Source organism: Rhea pennata, chromosome 11 (assembly GCF_028389875.1).
Source record: "Rhea pennata isolate bPtePen1 chromosome 11, bPtePen1.pri, whole genome shotgun sequence".
Classification (NCBI taxonomy): domain Eukaryota; kingdom Metazoa; phylum Chordata; class Aves; order Rheiformes; family Rheidae; genus Rhea; species Rhea pennata.
This window is the reverse complement of record NC_084673.1, coordinates 19,045,195-19,072,851: the sequence shown is the minus strand read 5'-3', so window position 1 is coordinate 19,072,851 and position 27,657 is coordinate 19,045,195. Positions and strand designations below refer to the sequence as shown.

General features: G+C 45.0%; 1 protein-coding gene across 3 annotated transcripts in view; it reads left to right on the top strand.

Annotated features, from left to right (window-relative positions):
- The window catches only part of LOC134145282 (synaptotagmin-like protein 2), a 71,883-nt gene that overhangs the window by 32,105 nt on the left and 12,121 nt on the right, over positions 1-27,657 (top strand). For all 3 annotated transcript variants that reach the window (XR_009959575.1, XM_062584644.1, XM_062584645.1), the window contains 9 exons: positions 10,364-10,946; positions 13,308-13,459; positions 18,777-18,870; positions 20,424-20,517; positions 20,692-20,785; positions 21,089-22,210; positions 23,595-23,693; positions 25,692-25,783; positions 26,250-26,351. Coding sequence is in view for 2 of the 3 variants with exons in the window: in XM_062584644.1 (XP_062440628.1) it covers positions 10,846-10,946; positions 13,308-13,459; positions 18,777-18,870; positions 20,424-20,517; positions 20,692-20,785; positions 21,089-22,210; positions 23,595-23,693; positions 25,692-25,783; positions 26,250-26,351 (1,950 nt within the window). In the remaining variant the exon portion in view is untranslated. The remainder of the gene's footprint in view (positions 1-10,363; positions 10,947-13,307; positions 13,460-18,776; positions 18,871-20,423; positions 20,518-20,691; positions 20,786-21,088; positions 22,211-23,594; positions 23,694-25,691; positions 25,784-26,249; positions 26,352-27,657) is intronic.

The following is a 27,657-nucleotide window of genomic DNA, read 5'->3' as shown; positions in this document are numbered from 1 at the left end:
GGAGGGCGTTGCACCTGGCTGACAACCGCTTTGGTTTGTGATGTTCAAGCGCGAGCTTGAGTAAGCTCACCTCGTTTCGGGGCGCCCAGCCCTGCCGCGTTGCTGCGGCGGTGCAGCTCGCCGGGCAGAGCTGCAGAGCCACCAGCAGCGTCGCCGCCTAATTACGGCGCTTCGATGCCCCGGCCAGCGGTCGGGCGGGCGGCGAGCCGACGGTCTGGCCCTTCGGCAGTGTAATGCGCTTTTTACGCAGCAGTGTCATACCATGCAACTAGGTTTGGGCAGAGGTGGTGTTAGTTCTGCTCACATAAAAGCTCCTAAACCTTGGTGAGCTTGAGCACCCAGGAATGAAGCAGCACTGTTCAGAGATACAGGTGGGCCTGTCATGTTTATCCGAAAGTCTCTTCCTCACCTCCCTGCAAGATCTGTTAGTATCCATGGAGCTGCACAGACGGAAGAAACACCTTGTCTGCCCAAGAAAATGGTACCAGATGATCATCTCAAACTGATCTTATTTTTAGTGATTTAATTAAATTGGTACAATCTGTGTCTGATTTTTTCACTTTAGTTTACCTAAACTTTATCTTGAGCTAAACTAAATGACAGCTGGTGTCCACACACAGCTTTGTGCTAGTTTAAGTAAATGTATTTATTGTCATGCCTGTGGTTAATTGCCTTACTGTAGCTTTCTCCTATAGAGAAAGCCTAATTATGAGATCTGTGCTTTTGTGGTGAAATTAGTATGGCCTCTGATTTTTATTATTTTCTTGTGAATTCAGATGGGACACTTCTGGGAGTATTCATCTCCCCAACTCTTTAGATGCTGTACACCAGCCTTCTCTGGGAAGACTTAAGCATGAAGACCTTTCATATAACACTGAGCACTGTAAGGGGCAGAGAGTGGAATCAAGTGCTGATTTTTCTTACTGTAGATAACAGGTACTGCCAGAAATATCTCTTATCCCACCGAAGTTATCCTACCCCTAGAGCAAAAGAAATGGCTTCAGTAAGTGAATTCATGACTGAGCCTGTGTTTGCATCAGAAAGCTGCATTACTCCTGGAAGAAAAGGAGCCAATTTATTAAAAAATATTCCCATGTATGAATTTGTTTTCTCTTGGATAAAAGTCTCTGAGCAAAGGTGAAGCCATAGCTAATGAGATTACTGTCTATGGAGTTTCCATTTGCAATATCTGAGAGTGAGGGAAAAAAAAACTTCAAAATTGTAACATAATGCATTCCTGTACTTAAACCAGGACCAGTCTACACCAATCCAGACTTGGGAATGTGCTGAAAATTAAGAAGGGTGAGGGATCCTAAATCAAGTGTGGACACGAGCTTCATATTTTTCTCCTCTTTCATTATGTGGGGGCTGACCCCAGACTCTGGACAAAGCTCTTCCGTGTTTTGGCACCAAGAAACTAGAAATTGCAGGTCAGGCGATTACTTGTTAAAAGGTTATTTCCAAAACTTTCCTTTTCCCAGATTCTGGAGGGAATTATGCCTTCCAGATGTAGCTTATTTTAAGGAATGACAAGATATACACCACTGTTTTGCAGTTACCTTCCTCCTGTTCTTTGAATTACTTATTTCAGAATCATCCACTTGTGGCTGAGGCTTAAAAATAATCATTGACGCAGAAGGAAAGAATCTCGCAGTATCCGAAGTTTCCTGCACAAACAGCACTTGCTTCCCATGGGTGTTAGCAGCCCACTCTGTCTCCCAGTGTTGAGCTCAGCAGGCAAAGGGGTGCAAAGGCATTTGTCCCTGTGGATTTTTGACCTCTCAGCTCCTGCTGTGTTATGTGAAAGGATTTTTTTTCTTTCCTTTTTTCCTTTTTTTTTTTTTCTTTTTTTCCCTCAAACAAAATGGCTTCTGATTGGAAGGTTCAGCACTTGGTGCTGAGTCCCGGTTGCTGGGAGGGATGAGTCACCAACCCACCGCAGTGGAAACGTGTGAAGCGATGGGGCTTTTAGCTACTGTGTGCTTTAGTAACATGAGCAATCTAACCTACTTCAGATCACCAGGCAGGTGAGCTCGGTATTGCTGGGGCATAACAAGCAGGGTCAGGAAAGCGATTTATGACATCTCACAAATGGAAGCAAACATGGGGAAATCATGCTTGAAAGGAAGCAAAGTTGAGGGCAGCAAATATTTTTCAGGGTCAAAAATAAAAGCCCAGAGTTCATATTGGTGGTTGCTTTTTTTCTCCATCTTCCAGGCCTGCAGTTTCTTTATTTGAACATGACCAAAACTTATTTTATGTATTTTTTTAATTCTGTTGAAAGGTTCCACGTTATGAGGATAAGCGAGTGACAAATGGGGACAGGAGATGATTTGTCTAAATGTGTAATATTCACCTACAATGTTCCAGCTTTAAACTGTTAATTTCTCACTTGTATATATCATTTATTTATTTGTTGCTGTTTTTTCAAGTCACAGATAAACAGCTGCGAAGATGCTTTTAGGAGATGCTTGTAGCATTTATCTCTTAAAAAGACTGCAGACAGGGCAATCAGGTTCTTTAAAGGTGATATAACATGACTGTTCTCCCTTGCTTGCGTGGAGGAAGGCTGGACAACAGGGTATTTCTTTCGTGGAGACTGCAACAGAAATGCAGCAGTACTGTGTGAGGAGCTGGTTTTCAGCTTAGTTCACAGCTAAGGAGCAATGATGAAGCCTTCTTGCAAATTAATTAACAGGGAGTTGCAAGGAGGTGAAGAACTGGGGATTTTCGTGTTTTGTTTTGTGTAACTCCCCTTCTTTTGGCTGTAAGACTGAACTCTCTGCTACAGCTCTGCGGAGCAGGGACTGCCCGTGCCAGCCTCTGCCCTGGCCGCGCGAGGGGCATCGTAGTCGCTGTGTGGCTCCGCCAGAACCCTGCGCGCGGGCTGGGGCCGAGCAGAGGCAGAGCTGCTCTGGCTGTGTGACGGTCAAAGCAAGGTGTCTAAAACGCTGGCATCCTCTCGTGCAGCTGGGACACTGCCATCCATGTTAACCGGGATATTAGAGGTTTGCTCAGTGTCCCAGGCGCTATGCTTGTTTATTTGTGTTCTGGCAATCCATAGAATTACAATGAACTACATCCTGCTAGATCTGCAAATAGTCCCCACCTACGAGATAAACAGAAGGCTCAAATATTTAAACTGAAGTGTTGGATTGCCAGTTTAGTAGCGGTAGAAAAGCTTTATTGGTCTTACAGAGTCTGAGTCGCACTTTTCCTCGGATGGGATGTTTTTGGTGTTGCTGGCTCTGAAATAATGATCAAGACTGAGAAGCTCAGTCTTTTGTTTACCCTAGGTACAATGATTCATTTAAACAAAAGTGGATAAAAGGAAGTATATTGTAGGTAATGCAAATTTCACCCATGCAATTGCTAGGAGAGGGGTAGAGTTCAGTGTAGGTGGTTACTCATGTGATGGTTACATTGGATTGGGTAGAAATGTATAAGGGACAAAAATCTTTATGCCTCACATAAGGAGACTGAAGCCTTAAAACCTTTTGTAATAGTGTGAGTCTTGTACCTTCATGCTATTTCTGAGGGTAAGCACAGATAAGCAGAGTTCGCCCCTTCTGATGTGGTCAGTAGAGCATTGCCTCGGTTATGCACTCCCCACATACACTAAATAGGGGAGTTTTTCCACTTAGCATTGCATTGTTGCTCTAAAATACCTACTGATAGGGCTGGGCTGGATAGCCTATCGCTCTGATAAATTCCTGCAGTTCCTCTGAGCCTAAGAGCATCTCAGTGCCGTTTTTGATCAATGGATATCCTTAACTAAGACTGCTGGGAGGGAGGGAAGAAAAAGGTATTAATAAAACTGCTGGGATTCTCCATTGTGCTGGGTGTTATCAGAAAGTGTCTGAGGCAATGACTGAAACTGAGGGAAACCACTCAAGGCCGCTGTGCTCGTGATAAACTGAGCCGTATCTGTTGTTCTGCTGTTGTTGGGGCTGGGATTCCCATGGGAGCGAAAGCCATCAGTGGGCCAGCCCGCCTCTTGGAGCATGCCAAGGCTGCTTGCTTCTGTGTTTATCGATAGGTGATAGTTTTTCATCATCACCTCTAGGTGGAAATGACAAATTGTGTCATGAACAGCCCCCACTGCATCGAGCAAACTGCGTAAAATCTATGATAGGCTGAGCTCGAGTAATTACTTTGCTGCCAGTTTTCCACTTGGCAACGGGTGAGATCAAACCATTGACTCATTCACAGAACCGGCTGGGAAAGGTGAGGCATTGCTGTGGTCTGGCCTTGACTTTCCCTCTAGGATGGTAACAGATGCATTTGTATGAGGACTGCTCTGGGAGGCCACAGTAATTGCTTTCTTCGAAGATACTCTTCTTCATATCAGCTGTCCTGCATCTGACGTGACGTTTCATGGCAGTGAGAGGGGAGACGAGGGCACAGAGATAGGAAGAAGGTTAGTGGCGTGAGCAAGACCGCAAGCAGAATATACCTAGGTAGGGATTTCAGCTGTTGAGCTACGTGGCTTTTCAGGAGGACAGCGGCTGGCCACCTTTGCAGCCGCTGCGTTTCACAGCGCAAAGGTCGCCCGCTCACCGCGCTCGCTGCTCTCCAGCGGTTTGATAGTTTATGAGAGGGATGTTGGCAGGTTTGTGCAGTAGTGCTCCTACGTGTATGACTGAGCCTATAGGGCTGGTCCGTGTGGAAAGGTTAGCATTTTCATCAAAACTGCCAAAAGCCCAACAAGTCTCATGTGAGACTTCCTGTGTGAGACTTGCACATCTGGCTTCCTTCTGCCGCGGCAGCCCTGTTGGCTCGCGGACTCCCAGCCCGGGGCTGCTGAAACGCGTGTCCAGGGACAGCCGCTCAGCCGGGGCTGGCTGCGGCTGGCGCACGCGGGCGCTGGCGAACAGGAAGCTCCTGCGTTGGGTAGAAGCTGGCATTGCAGCGCCCTGTCTGGCTACGGCTGCAGCACTGGACTCAGGGCAAGGAGACACCAGTCCAGCCCTAACAGACGGAAGTTTTATGCTGACTTCCAGCCAGTCTCTTCCAAAGAGAAAGATCATTCTAGAGTACACTTTTTATTTTTTCTCTGCTGGTAAAGGAGGCCTATCGACTGTTACGATGCTATGTGTGTGAGCATTATAATGGATGTTAGTGTTTTAGCTGTAAAATAGCAATAGCAATGTGACTGAGTATTTCATGTTACTGACACCTGAAGAAATTATACGGGAGGAGGAGTGGGAGTGGATCTTGCAGCATGCTAGAGAGAGGCACGAGGCTGCTCATGGGCTCTGTACAGGTATGGCAGTTTTGGCATTGAATGTTTCTGGTATTGTTCAATACAACATATGCTGGGAACTGCAAAATGACCGTGGAGCCAGGACCACATCCATCACTGCTACAATGCTACTTTTGTTTTTATCTTGCCCTCAAGAGCTGTCTTGGCTAATATGGGTACTGGGAAATGTCCCTATATTGTAGAGCCTCAGGAGGTTATTTCCTTGCATTGTGACAGGATAAGTGATAAAGAAGTATGGGCTGAGACAAGCAGCCTTTCCAGCATGCCACTCTTTCCATCTAGCTATGAATAGCCTGGTGAGATCAGTATTATCCGTTCCAGGCTTTGTTATGTGTTGGATAGGGAAGTTTGCGTATCTTTATTACATGGACCTATGTGCAGCTCCAGCTGTCAACAGATGAGGTGGGGCTGAATGATCCTTCCTTGATCTAGGCGATGAAATTGAGGAGTTAAATATTCTGTCATAAAAGCAGATCTGGACTACCAGATTGGCAGGTAAAAGTTCCTAAATTTACCCTCTTTGCAAGCAAAGCAGTGTCTAGTCAGTGAAATCTGCTTAGCCTGTGGTGTATGTTACTAATCTGTGCACATCCCAGCTCTGAGGAAGATACGCAGCGTTCAGAAGGAAAGGAGCACACGAGGAAATCAGATCAGTAACTGGAGTGCCCTGCAGATAGTCTGTTGATGGTTCACGTCTGTAGGCAGTTAGCAGCAGAGCACTGATCTGGTCCTATGAAGCTGAGCAGTTTGTGCACAGGTTAGTAAGAGCATCAGTATAGTTCTGTTTTGAGCTGGAGCTGAGTTAAATCTCCCAGAAAGAGAATGGAAATACAGCGCAAAGAAGGGGATGCTGAAGGAGCTGCTGCCCTTTCCAAAAGCAGCTGTTTCATGCCTGCTAGGCTAAGCAAGCATTTAATTTTCGCCCAGTAAAACTATCTGAAGGGGAGTTACCTAAAAAAACAAACAAAAAGAAAAACTTGGAACAATATCCTTCTCCACTGTAAAGAAAAGGAAAATAACCTGAAGGTAGAAGATATACTAATTAAAGCAAGCGGTATGTAACATTCTTTCATAAATAGCTTTTATTCTTGCAAAAATCCTACTTGGGATTTGTTGAACTATTTATTTTGGAAAGCGGCTCCAGAGCTGCCTCTCTGAGCTGTTTGTTGCAGGTGCAGCTATGTGATACAGGATCCCTGTGCAGCTCCCTGAAATGCCTGCTGGTCTGGATGGAAAGAGGTAGGACTGTTGGCGTGGCTAATCCAGCTGGCTTTGATTGCATGTGTGAGCACACGCTGCAAAGCATCAAGGAACAAGGAAATGAGTATTGTAGGCTGCTTTGCCTTGGTTGCTCAAATACAGTTATTTTCCTGCGAGACAGTGTTGTGCTGTCATGCCGAAGAAAGGTTGGTGTTTATTTGCCCCTTCACTTTTTGTGGTAGGCTGTTGGGTTGGTGGTAGGGGAATACGTGTAAGACTCCCACTTGATGCTTTGCTGAAGGGGGAAAAGGGCAGTTTTGGGCAGTTCATTGATTTCTGTGTTTTGGCTAGTGTGAACAGGAGTCTCTCCAGCCCTGTGCTCAGCACCTTGCCTTTGCCTAGCTGCCAGCTATTAAGTGTGTGGGACTGCTGCTCCTTGCCAGAGTGCAGTCCAGGCAGCTGACAAAAAGGAAGGTCTCTTCCTTCCGTTGTTGTCCCTCCTAGCCTTTCTGCGGGTGATCTGGGCTCTTCTCCATCCAAGGGACCTTTCATGGCAGCGGAGACCAGAGTCTCAGACTACAATATCGGAGACTGTAGCTTCTGGGAAGTCTTTTCGCACCTGAACAGTTTGCAGTAAACTAGGTGGGGTACAGAGAAAGGTGAGAGGGATGATCAGAGCTCCCTGAGAGCCATCTGGGATGAGCAAATAGGCAAACTTTCTTCCTCTGGAAGAGAAACTGTGGCTACAGCACAGATCTGCAGGTAGGTGAATGCAGAGTAATCATTACTGTTTTTTTTGTAATAAAAGATTTAGGGGTATCTAATGAAGCAAGCAAGTGGCAGGTCAAAACAAATGGAGATACTTTTTCTCTCAAGGCAAAGTGAGGCTGTGAGGCTGTAAGAATATTGCAAATGCTTAAAATTAATGCATGTTCAGAAAGTAATTAGAAAAATCTGTGAAATACATAGGCATTGCTTCTGGTTCAGGGAGTCCCAGCCCACAGACTTGCTGGCAGCCGGGAGCATATAAGGGGAGGCTCATTGTAGACTTGCTCTGCTCCAGCAATATGCTTTTAGCCTGTCTGGAAGATGGGCTAGTGAGTTACAGGGTCCCTCAGTCCAGCCTTAGATGGTCGTTCCTGTGTTTTTAAACTGAACGCTAAACATTTTCTGCAAGATGGGTTTGCACAGATCCCATTAAGCTATTTTAATAGAGCTGGCCTTGCTTCTTCACCAGTGCGCAGGCTCTGGTTTTGATAAGCTGCACAGCAGCATAATGTAGTGTCACTGATCTTCTCAGCTGGCCAGGGCATTTGCTTCTCTTTGGGGTGGTGGCCAAAGCAATCAAAAGGTATGACAGTAAGAGATGCAGCCAGGTGTGCAAGGATAGGTCACACTTCTGCTTGCCTCCACAACACCCTCCACACCCAGCGTCTGTCAACACCACAGGGCATGCGAGTTGATCTCCTTGTGATGTTTTCTTCCAGAGAAGAGCAGTTAGATGAGAAAAGTCCTTTGGACACCCAGTGTATTCCTCTGCTTAGATTTATGGTCTTCATTTTAATAACGGCATAAGTTTTTTGCGCATCTGCTGTGTTGTGACAAGCAGCAGGACCCAAGAGGTCTGTTCCCCTTTCCATGGAGGTATGTGGTGACACAGCACCTGTGAGCAGTCCTTGGCTTTGCCCTGTTTGCAGCCTTCAGCAGAGGCAGGTAGTCAGGATGGAGGCAGTTCCCCCTTTCAGCACTCAGTCTTGCTCCTATTGCCAGAGAGCAGCTCCGTCATGGGAATGGGCGCCTGCTGGAAGGGCTAAGGAGAGAACTGGCTTTCTTCTGGATTTACAGCTTTGGGTATTTATCACGTGCCCACCACTGTGCTCATTGAACTCTTAATAAACAGCACTTTGAGAGGTGAGAGGGTTATGTGTCATCTAACAGAGCAAATCAAAGTTGTTTGCACCAAGTGGCTTGATTTTTAACTATTTTAAAACAAAAGGAGGAGTTGGCTTTTTGGTTTCTGTGAGTCTCTTCCTTCTAACGTAACTATTCCGATAAGGTAGAATATACAAAGATGGGGGAAGAAGGCCATTTGAGAAGAAGTAGCTTTTATTATTTTTCTCATTATCTCTTACATTGATGAATAAATATGAACCTCTGCTTAAAATGTTTTCTGAAGTAATTTCAGCCCATATGTTGGGATGTTGTTAAAAATAAATGAAAAGTTCTAGAAAAGCAAATATTGAGAGGAACATGTCCTTAGATACCTTTGAAAAATAAAATCTGTCCAAAAAAATTCTCTAAATCTGTCGTTGCAGAAGTGAGATTGTGCCTGAGAGTCAGAAAGGGTAGATGACTGAAAATCATTTCACGAAAGTGAAACTCTGCAGTTGCATTCCAAGCTGAAGGGAATGTAGGTTTTAACAGGAGAAATCCATCAAGATTTTTTATTACTGTTTCAGTTTGACCTATTTAAAATGGTATTAATGGTTTCTCAGATGATAAAAGCTGTAATTGCAGTGTGACAAGCATAGCAATGGTTACCTCGAAGAAACATGAACTGTTAAGTTTCCTTCCCTCCAAAAGTTACTTTGCAATAATTGCAAGTTTTGATGATAATGTTTGTTATTTTTTAGTATTTAGCCTTTATATTTTGTGTTTTGTGGTGTTTCTTTCTAAGTATGAAGGTCAAATACTTAATCTTTTTTGGGCATGTTGTTAGACTGCTGTGAAAAAGGCAGAGGTTTGGGAGTGTACTGTCCATAAAATGGTGTAAATCTGTAAGATGATGTAAAATGAGCAAAGTTCAGTAGAAATATTTGTGTTCAGATTTGGATATGTCAATTCAAGGAAGATTTATATCATGTGGAGACAGCTTAAAGAAGAGTGACAAAAATGATCGAAAGCACAACTCTGAGGAGCAGCTGAAGGAGCTGGAGTTGTTACATTTAGATAGAGGCTGAGGGAAGACCCTTTAAGTCTGGAACTACATGGAGATGGCTGCAGAGAAGGATTATAGGGGCAGATTAGGCAGACAGCGACTAGGGGTGATGCAGGCCTTGATGCTAAGGAGGGGACTAGATCACCTTCAAATCAGGTTTGCCATGAAAGTTGTGATTTACTTATTTTTAATGATCTGACTCCCAAGGCTTTGGCTCTCAGAGAAAAAGCCAAGTATGATGAAACCCTCAGTCACGTGAGACAGGGCTTGGAAACGCTGGAAAATCCCATCTGGAGAGCCAGAAACTGCTCACCTGGGCAGGGGCAAAAAATCTCCTCCCTCGGAGGTGTATTGTATTGCCTCAAGGTGGCTGGGGGAGAGGAAGAGGAATAAAGTAGCAAAGCAACGCATGATTTGCTCTTCCTCCACGCCCCCACAGCCTCTGGCCATTTTTGGTGTCCGTTGAAATGCTAAGTGATCTGCACCCATATTGTTTGAATAGCAGATGCCGGTGCAGCGAAAGGCAAAGCGTGTACATGCTAGAAAAGAGCCTCTGGTATTTTATAGCCTAACGTGCAGTAACAGTGCTTGCAGATTGCCGTTTGGATTGTCGTTTTTTGATTACTTTACAAAGGCGAGCTTCTTATCCTTGGCCTTGTTTAGAGCAGAAAGAAGTGGGAAAAAGAAGAGAGGAGATAAAAAGAAAGCAAGTGATTTCAGTATTCATGTGCATATTTTGCTTACAGCATGCTAAGGCAACTGCCTGGAGGAAAATGGCTAAAATAAAGTATTTTCGTGGTTAGGTTAATACTGCGTAAGGAGCTATAGGAGACGGAGAAAAGTAGGGCAGCTTGTTTTGGAACTTGTGCTGAAGAACAAATAAAAAACTCCAATGTACACATTCGGCTACCATATGTCGTGCTTATCATAAAAGGCATCTCGGTGCTATTTTTTTGCAGGGATGCCTGAGCAACACGGAGGCAGACTTCATTGCTGAGGAAAACGCCTGCCAGAGGTTCTGGGGTGGCTGTTTGCAAGACGATCTTCCATGCCAGTTGAGGCAGCTGAGGTGTGTGGCAAGCTCGCTCCTTCCCGTACGTGCCTGCTTGATTGACATTGGCTCCCAAATTGCTGCAACCGTGCCTGAAGAAAAGCAAAGCAACGTAATTTTTCTGAGATAATTTTCCTGGCATGGAAAGGCATGTGGTGCAGAGAAACGTGCCAGGGACAAGCCACTGAGTGCCTGGAAGTGCAATCCCAGATGCGAACACAACTTCCATCCAAGCCATGCTGTTGTGAAGTCTTTTTTTTTTCCAGCCTCCTCTCGCTCAGCACACCAGGCAGTCTGCACAGGAGGCTGCCCATGGCATTGCTGCAGTCTGCACTGGATTAGTCGCTGCTCTGTCATTGCTTCAGCTGTCTGAAGAGCTTTGCAGGGAAGATGTTGGACTTAAGCTTCCTGAGTGAGGAGGAGTACGAGAAGCTAATGAAGGTTCTGCAGAGAGATGCAGAGCTGAAGAAGAAGGATGAGGATCGTATCAGGTGAGAGAGCATTCGGTAACAGCAGGCTCTGAGCTCCCACTGCTCAGAGCAGATTTTTCTGCTTCTTTTAGAGAGAAGGGGGGTATACACATGCGTGTGTGTCTGTGTGTGTGTGTGTGCGCGCACACTGGGAGAGCTGCAGGCTGCAGCAGTGCTGTCCCTTCGTGCTCATACCTGAAGGGTGGTTTTTTTGCCCTTCCTGCTTTTTTAGCCAGCCTGCTGTTGCTGCCATTCACTCTGCAGGATTGCAAGGCTAGACTCTCCTTTTGAGTTAGCAGTAGCTCTCAGAGGTATGAAGAGGCATCCCTTCCCAGCTCTGGGAAGGAACATACTGATTTCTGAGTGTCTGAGGTCAGAGTAGAGGAGTAGCTGCTACCTTGTTTTGCTCACCTGGTAGCGTAGAAGTACCTTAGAGTACCTTTTTTTTAAATGAGATTTTCCATTCCCGTCTCTTCTCAGGATCCCTCTGGTGCTCTTTGAGGTGGGTCTCTAGGCATCGGCTGTTGTGCAGGCAGCGAGGGGTAGGGAGAAGCTATGGCAACTGCCAGAGGCTTTGCAGGAGCTGCCTCAGTGCCAGGAATAGCTGTCAGCTTTGTGCACTTACCACTGGGCATCCCGGCGCTTGGGTCTGGCTGATCTGGGTTGCTTGTTGCTGCTGTCACTTTTTAAATGCCAGCTATCAGACCATCTGGGTTGACAGGATGCACCAGGCTTAGGAAGCTGGCACCGAGTCCTCCGCTGGGAGGAATGAGAGTAGCTCAGTTAGCACAGGTGGCACGGTGCCAGTTTACCCCAGTGAAGGATGTGACTCTTTGACTTGCTGTTGAGCCAGAAAAGAGTAAGCGCCTGCATGAGGGCTGCTCAGGGTTGGAGGGGGGTATGGTGCCTTTGCAGCAGGTTCTGGGGAGCCCACATGCAGGGGCATGGGCTAGAGAGACCGAGAACTGGTGGTGGCATGGGAGTGACTTAGGTTTGAGGTGTATGTGTCTGCAACCACTTCTTTCTCTTTGAATAGTAACATAAATGACTGACTTTTTATTTTTCTTTTTTCCCTTTTTTTTCCTCCTGAAATGCAGCAAAAATTCTGCTCTGCAGTGGAGATTTGGGGGAAAAACAGTGTTTGAATGTTTTCATTTTGTTTGCTGCACAAAAGACTTTTGTTCCAGAATGACATGGATTAGATCCTAAGTGAGGGTGGTGCCAAGTGCCCTTTGCCATTAGTATAGTTAAATGCAGTGAGACTTCTGGGGCAAATGTGGATGTTCTTGTCTCCAGCATGCACCCCGGTAGAGCTGTCAACAGGTGCCTGCTGGGGGAAGCCAAGTCAATGGCGTTACACTGATTGGGTGTCAGCAAAATTAAAATATGTTCCTAAATATCCTCTGGGCTAGTTCCTCGAGACCTTCGTGGGAGCGATCTGGCTGGGGAAACTGTGCAGCTACCTGGCTTGGATTGCTTTTGCTGACTGCAAAGGCTTGAGGAGGGAGCCCGTTACCCCACGCCATCGCCAGATAAACCTACGCCTTTGTGGCACGCTGGCCTTTAGGCCGGCAAGTGTGACCCTTTAAGGAGCCACCATTAGCTCGATGTTTGACCCCTTCTTCCTACTGGGATTTGGATTGAGATGGCTGATTCCTTTGGCCTGTCAGGTCTCTCTAGCGAGCAGTGGGAGGCAGTGCCAGCTGAAAGGGAGTGAATTCTGCAGACCTCTGTGTCAAAACAAAATAACTGGGGGCCAGTTCAAACTGCAGGCTAGCAAAAAGAGCACTGACGGGTTTAGGTGCCAAAAACCAGCCCTGGGTGTGCCCAAGCCAGTTACAGTAAGAGAAGCTGTGTTCAGGAAGGAGAGCTAACTGTTTGTGTGCCAAAACTGGCACGGCAAGAGGGAGAGGAGTAATGTCTATGGAGAATGCTACAGGGCCAGATTGGTCCCCTAAAAAACATAATTCGTTTTGATGGTTTACATCAGATTTGGTCTAAAAATTTTTTGCAGGTCAGAAAGAGGTTAATAGACAAGCAAACCAGAGAAGTGTAGGATCTGTAAGTAGCCCTACCCCTTCCCAAACCCTTGTGGTACAAAACAAATGGACAAATCTCCTTGCCAAGTGGCTCCATTTGGGATTTGTAAGGTTTGGAAGATGTGAAAGCCTGTGTTTACAAGGTACTGTTTCCTTTCTGAATAAAACATGAATCAGCTTTCATTTTAAAGCATTTTTGGCCCTTGTGATTGCAAAAAAAAAATCCCTGGATCCTTTGTAGTAGTAGGCAGTTCCGCTGTATGTACAGTGGTCATAAAGGTAGGTTGGGGACATTGAAACCTTGGAGACCTTTCTAGTATGTAATGTTCTTATTGACTTTTAGGCGGATTCAGGGCTCCATCAAGGATGAAAAGAAGAAGAAATTCGTGACTGGTGAATGGTTTTCAGAAGTGAAGGCAAAACGATTTCAAGAAGACTTAGAAGGGTCAGATCTGCTTCGGGCATCAATTAGAAGGAAAAAAGGCAAGCTAGAAAGTAAGTATGTTAGCGTGCATCTTAACAAAACGAAGTGATGGTCCGAAAAAATGTGTTAGGTATGTAGGTCTCCCTATATCAGGGAGCCATTTGTATGTAATGTTAGAGACCACCTGTATATGTAGTGAGAGGGCTCTTAGCTAAGCTTTCAGTACCAGAAAAAATATCTGATTATCGAAGTCAAGGCCCAAGGAAAAACTTACAGTGCGGCAGAGGTAAAGCCTGTGCACCAGCTACATGCAGTAGATGCCTTCTCCTCACCTCGGTTTCTTTCTTCCAAAACATCTGTTTGTAAGAGATTGCTGGAATTGTTTCCTGTTGAAGCTGCCCGAGGACTTAGGGAAAGGGATGACATGGTACAAATTCTGGCACCAAACTGTGTCAAAGACCCCCAGTTCCTAGACTGCTCCGGTAAAAGCAGGATAGCTGGCTGCTCTCACCAGCCCCCTTTGAGGGCAGAACCCAGGACAGTGGGGTCAGCTCTGCAGAAGGAGAGGGGTGCCTCTCTTCTGGCAGAAATTACCTCCTCTGAGAGGGGGATGTCAGTACAGTGCAGCATGCCCAGCTTTCTATGAGGGAGAAACTCCTAGGCACAAGGTAGCTTTCAAAGTGAAAAGGGCTTTGGGGCCAGGTCTGAATAGTACCCAGGCCGCTGTGCCTCAGCAAAGTATGTCTGGGACCTTGGGCTAATTCTAGCAGAAGGCAAGATGCACTGCATGTCATTTGACATGCAGCTGAACTCTCATGGTTGTATATAAAAAAGAACAAATCAGATTTGATGGCTCAGGGCTGTGAAGAGAAGAAAGCAGCCCTGTGTGAAATGAGCAGGACTGTGCTTAGAGTCCAAATGTAACCAGCCTGGAGCTGGCACTTTGTGCTGAGCATTTGTGCAGAGCAGAACTGAAGATGATTCACATCCAGTCCTGCACATGAAGACAGGCCAACTGACTCAGCAGCAGGACTTTGGGACTGTATCCCAGTCTCACACAAGAGATCCAGGTTGATTATTTGTCGGGGTGAGTAATCACAGATACTCGGACATGGCTGCGAAGTAACTGGCTGCTGCTGCTCTGGGGAAGCCATGGCTTTGACAGACAGCTCTAAGCAGTCTGCCACGCTCCTTAATGTCGTCACTGGCCTCTCTTCTGTTGCGGTAAAGTCAGACTTACCTTCCATCCGTCCAAAACTCAAATGTCATCTCCACCAGTCCAGCCCGGTTTTCTGGGCCCAGCTACATTTCTTGCTGTGGTGTAGCAGCAATAAAGATTGTTCTTCTGTTTATTCAGCCTCCTTGACCAGTATCTCTCTGTAACATTAGTTTGCTCCCCTCTCTAAAGTCCAACTTGAGTTAACTTCTCCTAACTCAACATTACTAAGACACATACTCAAAGCTAAACACTTGCTAGGGACTTCGGTACTTGAGAATCCTCTTTTTTTTTTTTTTTACACAAAGAGTTGCTTTTATCCTTGTATTAAGAATTTATTAAATTTATTTATTAATTTATTAAATTAAATTTCCTATTTTATCATATCTCCAGAATATGAAAACATGTAAAACCTTTTCCAGCTTGACAGAGTAGACTGGCTGTTTCTGCACGGCTGCTCTGCTTTTTGAGGATGTGCAATTTTGCTTGTACCCTCTTTGTGTGACGAGACAGATACTTCAGCAGCCTCTTTGCCACTGAAAGGGTCCCAGGTCAGATGAGTGGCCTTACTTCTACAAACAGTCAGCAGTGAATGGGATTCATTTGCCTTGTGCCTTGCTAGTAGCATCAGCCTCCTTTGCTTGCAGCCCATTTCAGCAAAGCAAAATTTGAAGTGCTTTTGGTTTTCAATTTAACCTTTACTGCTGATGTTTACATGAAATGTGGCCTCAGGTTATCCTCTAAAATAATTTCCTTATTAATATTGCGTTAATATACAAAGTTTGTCTTTGCTTCACAGATTCGCAGAATGGTTGAGGTTGGAAGGGACCTCTGGAGATCAATTGCTTGTATATTTTGGGTACTTGACTAATGCTGTTTTAAGAAGGATGAAGCAAATGTTACTAAATTACTATAGTGACTTAGCCCTTTTTCTTCCTTTTCAACTTTTTCTTCTCTTTCTTTCTCTTTATTTTCCACCTTATTTTGATAGATCACAGGCATAATGTGACTGTTTTGCTTCCTCTTCTCACTGCCATTTTACAGTGTAGGTTGAGGATCAGGATTTTGCAGCTAGTATTTTCACCTCCCTGTTATCTGTTGCACACTCAGCACCCGCAGTGGTTACTATACAGAGACAGCCTCCCTTCACACGGGAGGGCAAGCGCTTCTCATGCTGGCTTGCACCAGTGAGAACAACGCTTAGCCCATCGAGGGGAGGGACGAGACCCTTTCCAAATAATTTAGCCATGCAACTCAGGTTCAGTCTACAACAGATGAGCTAAGGGCCTTTGCTTGCCATCTTGACAAGTTTTCCTTCTTCTCCTGGAGAGATCAGGTTTACTCACCTGCTGTTGACTTTCAAGGTGATGAAGGGTCCATATTCATCTAAGCAAATAAATGTAATATTTTCATGACTCCAGGGCTTTCAATCCTGATTTAAGTCTTTGATAGTTGTGTTAGGGAATGAAATGAGAAAATCCCTACCCGGAACAACCCTATTGAGGTAGTTTCTGGCATTCCCTTTGAGAATGCTATATGCTGAATGGTGAATATGCTGAAAGGGGTGGAAATTCATACCTGCACAGAAGAAGGCCCGGTGACCTTTTCTCAAGCAATGCTTTAACCTTCAGAAGGGATGGCTGCATCGAGTCCCTGAGCAATTTCACAGTTGCGGTTGATTATAAATAGAAGACACTGGTAGTGGGGCAGCAACATAAATATAGAATAGATACCTACCCTATGCTTAAGTTGCAGTCTATGAAGCAACAGAGATGAGCGAGCAAGTTGAGGGCAAGCTCGGTGGCTCCTGTAATGAGGCTATCCGTGACAGCACCCTCAGAATTGGCTTATTTAATCTGGTGAGAAGCAGAGTAAGTTAGGCTGAGATGAGCTGAAGGTTACCCCAGTTCTGCCCTTCCCAGTGCTTGTGCTGGTTTATTCAGAAGTAGCGTGGGCATTGCTACGTAGCCAGGCAGCTTGCAACCCGGGCAGCTGTGCAGCTCGGTGCCGAGGGAACTTTGCTGGGCTGGAGGTGACAAGCAGTTTGTACATCTTGCGAGAAACGCCGTGGCTGCAACGTCTCAGTCTGGGCAACTGGCTGGATTTGGTGATAACTTCACCTTTAGCATGGGTACGGTCAGTGCACAAGAGCTAAAAGCTGTCTAGCAGAGAGGCTGTTTGATCCACCTGCCAAAGCAAGATAGCTTCCTACAGCACCCATAGCAGTGCTTTCTCCAAGGGCCGAATGCCTGGGTCTGAGAGTGCTAGGAAACGGGGGAGGCGGCTAAGGCATCACACCAGCTGTGGCTGTGCACGCACACACACACCAATATATGTGATTGTGTGTGTGTGTGTGTGTGTTTGTATGTGTGTATATATGCATATGTATATATGTGTGTGTGTATATACGTATACATACATACATGCATATATACTGGTCAGGCCACTGCTAATTTCCAATGGAGTTTATCTCTTATTCTGTCTCATCCTAAAGCTACCCAGGGCATTTTACTTATCTTGATGGGTTACAATGTACTGATAAGCTATTTGTTTGTGGTTAAGTGAAGCTTAAGTGTGGTAGTGACTGAGCAGTACTGATGGGCGGTAATTTGGATGAGAGGAGATGAGCACCTGCTGGTGCTTCTTGTTCAATCTTGAGATGGGAGCCCTCCTAAGAAGTTCTCTGAGGAGGAGATGTCAGAAAAAAACGAACATGATGCCATGCCTTTAGAAGTGAGGTAAGAGAGGAACATGGTCTTTGGTCGTCAAGGTCTTTTTAACCACCATGGGCAGAGTGAAAACATGGCAGCTGTGTTTTGTTCTTCTGATTCCAGGCCACTTGCCTGCTGGCGTCTCCCTCCCTCAGGTTTGGGGCAGGAGGGGAGTACGTGGCTGGCTGTAAAAATAAATGCTCCTCAGTGTGCTTTCCCAGGCCTGCACGTGACGTGTCCTTCCTGCATGTGCCATCAACCATGTCAAGGCTTTTCAGTCCCGAAAAAATGTTCTATGGCGCTTTTTTCAGAGCAGCGTTTACATGGACATGGTGCAGCCCTCTCCCCAAAGGCTTGCTGTGAGAAAATGGGAGCCAGCTCTCAGCAAAGCCTGCTGTGCGCCACCTCCACCCCACGGCAGCCCGGGGAAGGCCACAGGGCCATGTGCGAGGCGGGAGGAAAACCATCGGGACTGCAGCTGTTTTCTGACTCGCGGTGCTTCCCGATGGGATATGTCCGTTACCCGCAGGCTGGCTGCCCTGGGGCAGGATGGCACCACCCAGGCGGTGTAGAAATGGTGTTTACAGGCTGGCTCTAGGATTAATCCGCTGTTGGGTTTGATGGAGTTTTCTGAACAGGTAACAAATAACAGTATTATTATTTAATGTCATGTATGAGGCCTTTGAGCCTCTGATTCCATTATGTAAGGAAGTTTAGGCTAAAAAAGTTTTGACAGATTTTGTAATAAGTGAATTTACGCTTTTAAATAGACATAGCTGCATGTGAATAAATACGTGCAAACCTTGTGTATTTTTTGTTGGCCAAACTAAGCTAAATTTTGCATCACTGAGGTTTTAATCTTTATGGTTTTACAGTAGCAAGAAAGCATATTTGTCAGCTGAATGTCTAGTGCAACCTTTTATCTGAGCAGGTTGTTCTAAGGGTTACCGTCTTCTGCTATTTTTCTTTTTTAGGGTCAGATAGAGCTTAGAAGACGCAGTTGAGCCCTGTGCCAGTAAAAATAGCAGGGATCTCCTCATTAACTGTATTGGCCTTCTCCTTTGTTTGCCAAGATCGGATGACTTTGAGTCAAAACAGGAAATAGCTGAATTTAAATCCTGGAACGGATTAACTTTATTGACAGCCCCAGCAGTGCCCTGCTAAGGTTTCTTGTGATGTGACAGCTCCTGTCATTAGTCAGGCATGAGCCAACTCTGTTTGGGCTCTCAGGTCCAAGAGGCCTGGAGGTGCTTTGCCACGTGGGGATCGCAGGTGACACTGCCCTGGTGGCCGCGCTCTGCGGGGCAGCAGGCAGACCCCCATCGGCCGCCCCACATAAATTCCCCAGGGCTTGTGCTGGTGGGAATCGTGTAAGGAGCCCTCATTTTCACCAAGTAAAACATTGTGGCTATTGCACGTTCACTGACATGTCGTTTCTCAATCATCTCTGCTGTATAACAGATGAGCCTAACGAGCACATCCGGAGCGGTCTGGACAGCAGAGCAGCCGCAAGTCCTCCCGTCCCCGAGCGTGCTCCTGGCGCAGGAGAGGAGAGGTAACCCTGGCCGCACGCCACCCCGGCTGCTCACGCCAGGCGCTGGCTGCTGCTCTTACTTCTAAGGAAAATTGAATGCGACCCTGGTCTATTAACTGAATTCCCAAAACCCTATTAGTAATATGTGATATAGGATATTTTTAAAATCCCTTTTCCAGGAATTGTCAGAATATCAATCCTCCCCCAGTAACTAAGTGGTAATGTGCTTATCCCAGAAAGGTTTTTCCTGCGTGATTTGATAAGGCATCAGTAAAATGGAAGCTGTCGCTAATGTCTGGATATTCTGGGTAGTTTTTCAAAGTAATTGTGATTTTTATTTGTTTAATTTTTGCCATGGAGCAATGCTAACAAAATGAACTGTTTAGGAAACTGGTCATTTCCTGCCAGCGCTGACCACTGTGTCCAGTGCTCAGCCCTCTGCATCAGAGCTTGGTAGAATTTCAAGTTCTGCTGACTGTGCAGAAACACCCAGTAAAAGCACCTCACCAAGCAGATCGTTGAATTCACTCAATATTTACGAGCTATGGAGAAGCCATTAAAATATTCACATTTTCATTTACTGTAGTTCCCATCTCTTTGCGTATTTTTGTCAACAAAATGAGGAATCACTCTTCACAGGTGACAGTTGCCCCAAGTAATTATTAAATATGGGCCTTGACAGTGCTTCCTGACCTCTTGCAGCTGATCAAAGGGAATTATTTAACACAAATGCAGCCTCAACTTGCTCGAGATGCTCCTGCTTTACCAGCGCAGCAGTGTTCCTTGTCTTTTTCTTTTGTTTTGATTAAACTCTGAAAAACTTAATTTTTCTCAGACAAGCTTAAGCACAAAGCATTCCTATGTTAAATCTCACCAGTGGTCCAGTGTGACTGCTTTTCTCATCTGGAGAACAACCACAACTGGACTCTTCCAAGGAAGGTAGAAGCAGTCAGATAAACTGCTTGTGATGTGTGTTTCTTCTATTTTTTTTTACCAAGTAGTTTACAATCAACTTATATTCCAAGCATGGATATCTATATCCCATACTATAGTTTTGTCCTAACTATTGTCGTTGTAATGATTTCTGCTGTTTATAAATTCTCAGTGAATGCGGCTAAGCCGCTGGCCTGTGTGGAGAAGGGTAGAGCAGCCAGACCTGTTCCTTTTTGGGTCAAAGTTTGGAAAGGCATCTCCCTGCTGTGTAACTTTGTGCTCTTTTAGCACTGCCACATCCCATGTTTGCCCTACAGTTTTCTCACAGAGGGGGAAAGTCTGAATAAGCCTGGAAGTTGACACCATTGTTTTTATTGAGCAACTTCTTTATTGTCTGCAGTGGAAGACTTGTCCTTACTCTAAGTTCAGGCCATTTAACATGTCCTCAAGTCATTCCAAAGAGATGAAGAAAACCAGCTCTGGAGAGCCAGAATATGTTGGGCTGGATCAGTAGATGGGAGTGGCAGCGTAACTGAACAGAGCTTACCTGGCACTGCACTGGCAGATCGCCTGTGCAGAGGACGCCCGCAGAGGGTGTCCTACCCTCATCTCTTTCCTGAGGTGTTTCTCATCTCCCACAGATCCAGTGCAGTTGCATTTGATACTGCAGAGGGGCATAAAGTCTTGCCAAAACCAAAGCCAAGACGTCCTGTCCTGCTGTATGCATCGTACAAGGTAATACGGCAATGGCCTCTGCATTTTCTTTTGTTATTCCTTGGAACTTCATGCAATCTATGTCTATTGGCAGGGGCTCCAGAGACTGTCTGCCTTGGTGTCTGTGCTCAAATAAAAGACATTTTTTCCATCTTGCCAGTTGATATACACTGATAGGATTTGTTTTCCATTCAGAGATCCAGTACACTTGATATCTCGTCCTCAGAGAGTGACACTGGAACAAATCCATTTGTGGCTGCAACAGACAGCTTGCATGTGTCTCGAAAAGGTAAGGTTTTTGTTCAGTGAGCCATTTGAGTTTTTATTATTCAGCATCAGACAGCAAGAGACAAGATGCTTTCTTTGTGTGTACAGTGAAGAAGGAAGGGCAAAGAGGGGCTAGGTTTGGTTGTTCTTTTTTTCAGATGAAAGGGACTTGCTGAAGTTACAAAATGGGGAAGGACTAGGAAAATGTTAGTGGTTTCTGGAGACTACCCTCTGGCTTCCCTTTGAGAAGCTGTAGCGTAAACCTTCTGGGGGAAATACTCTGTGATACTATGAGATTGCATGTGAACATCTGTCAATGTTTTAGGTCATGGAGTATCTCCATTGCCGGCCAAGCTTTCCGAGGATGCTGTGTCTCAACCCAGCAGTTCAGCTGGAGGAGATGCTGTTAGTGGGGCCACTGGCACCACAGCAGTGGCAAAAACTCCACCTGAAGAAATGTATGGTCCCAGCAAGATACCGATTAAGAAGAAACCAAGCAGAACTTTCTCCAGATCAGAGCAATCTGAGAATCACACAGGCCCAGCTGAGAACAGCTTCACAAAGAAGGAGCTGCTGATAAGCTCCAAACCACTTGGTGCAGAGGGAGAAAGCAGCCGGACTGTGAAACAAGGCATGAACTATACAATCTCTTCCATGAGTAATAAAGAGGAGGATATTGGCCTAGATCGTGAACACTTCAGGAACTTGAAGAACTTTTGGGAGAAGGCAGCAGACTCTGTGACAGGGGGAAATGTTTCCGAGGACCCGAGCTCCGTGGAGGCAAACGCCAGGCAGTTCAGGCTGTGCCGTTCGCTCTCTGTTCAGTCCAGCCAAAGCCAGGACGGTGAAGAAAAATCGATCATTTCTACCAGAACAAGAACCCCCTATAAAAGGACAATAACTTTATCTTCTAGTGAGGAAGAACCAAGCTACGTAGTCCCTGCAAGAAAGGGCTCAGTTTCCTTCGGTCATAGATCCATGTATGCCAAGAGCAAAGGCACACTGCCTACAAAAAATAACTCGCTGAGTGAAAGCAATGGGAAGCTGCCTGTGCCAGAGGAAGAGAAGGCAGCACAGTGCTGCTCAAAGAAATCCAGATTGCCTGTGCGAGTGCCTTCCATCAAAATAGAGTCGCCTACCAAAGAAGTGTCTGGCAGCACATTTGAGCCAGAGACGCCTACAGATGAGTTTATCATGGCAGAAGAGCGCAAGCATCAAGTGGATTCACTTGTGAGCAGGGTGCAGATACTGATCGAGCCCACACTTGCAGATGGTGAGAAAGATGATGAGAAAGAGCGAAGGTCTGATTTGGGCACTCTTAATAACATGGAAATAAATGGAGAGCTACCTGAGGAAAAAATGTGCGAGTCTTCAGACAACCCAACACCTGGTGAACCATCTGGAGAGAGAGCAGTCGCACAGGGAATGGACTCAGCTGTTTACTCAGGTACTGAGGGCTGTAGCTGTACCCTGTGAAATCCCAATGAGCATCTTCCCTAAGTCTGTTTTCCTCCCGATCCCTTCTGCATTTTGCACGTTTTCTCCATTTCTGTGTTTATCTCATTTTACATTTTGTGCAAAATTAGTATGTGTGGAATGTGTTCAGCAAACACCCCTGAAATTAAAATCTTCTGCTTAGTGCAGTGCAGGTGTAGATGAGTGCAGTGGTATACGGTTCCCTTGCCTTCCTCCTTGCTGCCTGGTGGCCCTAATCCCTTCCCTGACAGCTCTTCAGCTCAGAGCTGCTCTCCATTTCTTTAGCCTTACCTGCAGCAGCTCACGTGAACTCATTTTATTTCACTATCTGGCAAGTCTGTGCTTTTTTCAAATGTAGGGCTAGAGGAATTCTTTGTGGTGGTATGTAAGTTATTTACATGGTATCAGACATAAACAACAGAAATAAAATGTGTTTAACAAATATGTTGGCCATTAGGCTACCTTGATACCACCACATGCTTTTCTCAAGTTGAGCAGAGCTGACTATCAATGTTTAATGAAAATCTTGGCCTTTGGGGGCTCTGCGAGTGAATTTGGATACTAAATTGCAATGAAAGAGGACTGAACAAGCCATCTGATCTTTCTGAGCTCTGACACCGTGTTCTCAACCCTAAAGGTATCGATAGTATTGCCATGTTATCAGCCTCTTACTCTGGGTTTGACAGACTCTTGTGGTGATTGTTAATATGAGCAAAATTCTTCTTAACTGCAATTTGCTTTAAATGTGGGCTCTGTTTGCCCTGAGTCTTGTTCACTACCAAGCAAAGACTGAGGGAGAGCTCTCTATGTCTTATTTTCCAAATTTAATGTCCTCAAAGAATTGAGTAAGATGCATTTCAGAGGATTATCCATACACTCGCCTGATTTTCATTTTCATTCACTGTGTTGATTTTCATTTTTAACAGTGCCATTTCTTGGCTTATTATCTACCCCACAGAACATCTCCGTCAAAATCCTGAGTTGCACTACAAGTAAACAGAAATATTTCCTTTATATACCAGATCATTCTTAACATTTCTCACATTTCTTGCATTATTTTTACATTCATTTCAGGATGATATTAGCAGATGGCTGTGTTACATTGGAAGATCTGTTTGGGGGGCTGGGTTAATCCAGTGTTCTCATTTTCCATCATAGAGTGAAGAGCTTTTCATGGGGAGAGACATTAAAGAGAGATGATTTGGAAGCAGCCCTGTGTAATGTAACTGCGATGTGTTGTAAGCAGAGTGAACAAGCCAGCAGACAGACAGACACACACACTCACACAGACGGTTGTTGACACACTGCCTGTTTGTGTTTATTCACCATGTTGATTGGATTTTTCTATATTGCAGAGAAAGATGGAAATCGTTCTCCCGCTGCTCAGGCTTTGGCCCGAGCAAACAGCGTTAATCTTGCAAAGAGCATGGTGAACATTTACACAACCACAGAGAGTGAGTAACATCTTCCTTTCTGCTTTTTGGTTCACATTCCCTGAAGGCAATATAATACATCTGAGTTCTGCATCCCTGGTGCTTCTGTGCTTGTACCAGGCAAGGAAAATGACATATTGTTTCATCATCAAATTAGAGAGCTTATAGTGCCTAAAATTAAATTGAGAGCCAGGAAATTGCAGCTAGATGGATGGTATGTTACACAGTGTGTGCAGGAACGAGCATGAGGGCTTCAAAGGTTTGGCAAAAAGCTTGTCCCTATCTCTCCTCTTCCCTGTTGATGTACTGTGGGACCAGGCCATATGGCGGCCCGCTCAGCAGGTCCATCAGGTACGCCAGACCGTGCACACAGCCTGCAAGTCAGCTCCCACCACAGGCACTCTGGGACCTGTGCCTCTGCTGCTCGCAGCACTGAACCTGGCCATTTCCCCCTCTCCAAGAGCCCGTGTGTCAGACCGAGCTTGTTGGCCCAATCCCCTCCCCAGCTACCAGCTGAACCCAGTTCGTGTTTGGGGTTTCTTTTTGAGAAACCAAGAGAGGCTAAGGAGAAGGCAATCCAGGAAGCAGCAGCAAAGCTCAAGAAGTCGGCGGCCGGGAAACCTATTTGCACTACTGAGCAGCCGAAGGAAGCAGCAGCAAGGGAGAGGGCTTGGAGAAGAAAGGCACTTGTGGTTGAAAGCTGCCAGGCCCAAGAAAGCGGCTAAGAGCTTGCATAAAACCAAAACATAAGGCCTAAGACTGAGATGGCAAAGATTGTGAAGATAATGCCTAAGTAAAGGTAAAGCTATTCAGAGGAAAGGATAGAGCGTATTTGTTTAAGTAAACCCAGCTCCTATTTATGACAAGGAGGGAAGTCCCCAACAGGGCTCTGTGGATACTGCACGTTGTATTGCCTTGTCTGTCGCACACCATCAGGTGACCTCACACCAAATGCATTCCCCATCGTATGACAGAGCGAGCTGTCTTATGAGGCAGTGTCATGAAGCTTCAGATCCCCCACGAATCGCAGTTCAACGTCTTGGTCTCCCCAGAGAAAATCAGGATTTTATGCTCGCTGTATTAAAACTTAATTGGGACACCAAACTTCACCCTGGGAAACCCTCCTCTACTGTGTTGCACTTCCTTGTTTACAATTTAACAAATGACCTGCAGAGAGGGTAAATTTAATATTTTGCTCATGTTTAGAAGTAAAAATACTAAATAGACATCTTTACTATCAAAGAAGCTCTTGGGCATCTTGAGCATTGAATACTCTATCAGCATGGCTAGCATTAAGCAAGTGTGTATATATGCAAAGCTATTTATCTACATATATCATCTAAAACCAAACTAGTTATTTTGAAATGAGGTTTGTCATCAAGGAAGTTATTGAAGAAAGTTAAAAATAGAACAAATACGTTTTAGTTAGACATTTAAGCAGTCTAGTAGCCTTCTCTCTAACTTGATGCATTTTTGAATCTTTCACACTTTTTTCTTTTAGACATTCCCTTGCCCATCTCTTGGTCTGCCTAGCAGAATATTTGAGATGTGTATGCAATGCTGAAATTGTAGATATAAATATTTCATATCTTTTTCGTATAGGCATTATTGTATGCAGGATGTGATGAGATGAAAATGTTAGCATGTTTTGTTTCTTTGACAGGGGGCAGGTTTGTGTGTTTTCATTCTAAATTACATCTACACAGATAAAGTGGTTCAAACAAGTTGCATCTTTAGGCTAATAAGCATATTAAATTAGCCACTAGAGGGAGAATACACATTACCACACACTGAACGAAAACAATTTGAAAATAGCTTTAAAATTTTAACTAGCAGTTCTTGTCTTGGGGAGGGTCCAGCTTCAGAGCCCAACAACAGAGATGGGGCAAGTGCATGATACTCCAGTGCCTTCCATTAGGTCTTTTTCCTTCTTTGTGACCTTAATCAAGAATGAGACTTTCTTATATTTTATCCTTCTGACAAAATAACTTGTTGCCTTTTTTTTGTTTGTACCTACAGCGTACAATAAACCTCATTTGATACCCCATCAGTTTCTTGAACCTAACAGAGTGAAAGAGCTGAGCAGATCCTCTCCTCTCCTGCTGTCTGAGGTAGGACTGAAATCTTAATTTGCTGGAATAATAATCACAGCATCCCCTGAATGCCAGTCAGCTGCAAGAAAGTGTTTCTTGTAGACACTGACAGTGCTTGCTCTAGAGGATGCCTCATTTATGTCATAAATAAATGAGAAAAAAGCGTAAGAAAAAATCTCATTAATCCTGACCAACCCTTCTATCCTGTAACAGTTTTAGTGTTTCCCTCTGCCTCAAACCACACCATTACATGCTCTTCCTAAGAGTCTGGGTGGCTGCATTCAGGTCTGTTTGGAGTCAGTTAATGATGACGTTTGCTCTGTCGGTCAGAGGGAATGCCTCTAGGGAGGCTGCCTGCACTCTCCTCCGCTCTTGTAACCTGCACTCTGTTTCATGGGGCTCTGCTGAGCTGTTGTTTTTCCTCTGTAGTATTTCAAAGTGGTCATACTGTGGGGCTTAAAGATGCTTGTTATTTTCTGAGCAGACTGAATCAGACACGGCTTCAGAAATCAGCTTCCAGTTTAACAAGCACAAAAAGACGCCTAGCATTGGCAGCCACTCCTCCGACATGGCATCTGTCTCCTCGGTAGGTACTTAACGCGTACATCTCGCTGGAAAGGGTTTCTTTTGCTGTCAGATACGGTGACACTGCATTTAAGCTGATATTGATGATATGGCCTCTAGAGTATCCTGTTGGTTTCTGCATGGTACAGTATTAAAAGAATGATGGTGATTGTAACTTACTTGTGTTACAATAATATTTCAAGGTACCATCCCAAATTAGAGACCTACTGGACCAATATTAGCCAAATTGAGGGTAAGCCCCTTCTCCAAAGTGTGGCTTCTCTGAAGTCTGGCAGTATGCAGAGAAATGAGTGCCCATTTTTTAGGTGAGGAAATGAGACACACAGCTATAAAGTGACTTGTTCGTGATCCAGCTGCGGCAGGGCTAGGACTGCAAACTGGTGCCCTCTGCAAGCTCATCCTTCCCTTTATCAGCAGACCAGAGAGAATTCAGAGCAAAGGTGTGGACAGCAGAAGTGTTATTTAGAGCTTTACTTCTAAGGAAAGCTTAAAAGAGCTGAGTATGTTTAGTTAGGCATGTCGAAGGGATTCCTAATAGCCAGTGTTTTGCAGGGAACTACTTAAAAGGGCTCAAGTTTGCTGTGTTTTTGTTGAAGACAGCTCTAAAACATGTATGTGAGGTTTAAAGAATATAAGTGAAGCAAGGCTTGTAGGGAGAGGTCATGAAAGTAGATAAACATTTAAAGAAACAACAAACAGTACTCCCTCCCCCCCCTCCCCCCAAAAAAAAAGAACTTTGGGGCATATGAGTCGTTCTCTGTGTTTGGAGCGTCTTGGAGCATTAAATGAGCCTTTTGTGTCCATAGTCACATGTTCCTGAATATCTCAGTCTAGATTCTCTGTTGAGGTGAGTATCTTAATTGGGTGGTAAATGTAACTCCAAAAAGTGAGAGGAGATATTTAGTAGGTTCTTGTAGGCTAAAATAGAATGAAATTAAGAACCAAAGGAAGTAGGAGAGAGAGAAGAATTAGGTTAATTATCAGGGAAGTTATCTGATTAAATGAGCATGACTGTATCATAGAATGTGCCAAGAGGGTTAGTTATTTGCTTTGTAAACTGTAAGCCTTTTATGTTATCCCATCAGTAATAATGACTGATTTGTGCAATGGAAAATTTTCTCATCATTCTGGACCTCTGGACCTGTGTATTGTTTCTGCTTCATCACTTTCTACCAGTGGAAGACTTAAACCCTTGAAAAAAGAATCCCAAGGCCTACGGGCAAATAAAAAAATTGTTCCAGGAAAGCAGTGGCTCTTGGGTGCTTAATTCATGTTTAATACTTGCCGAAACCTCATTTTTGTGTGCA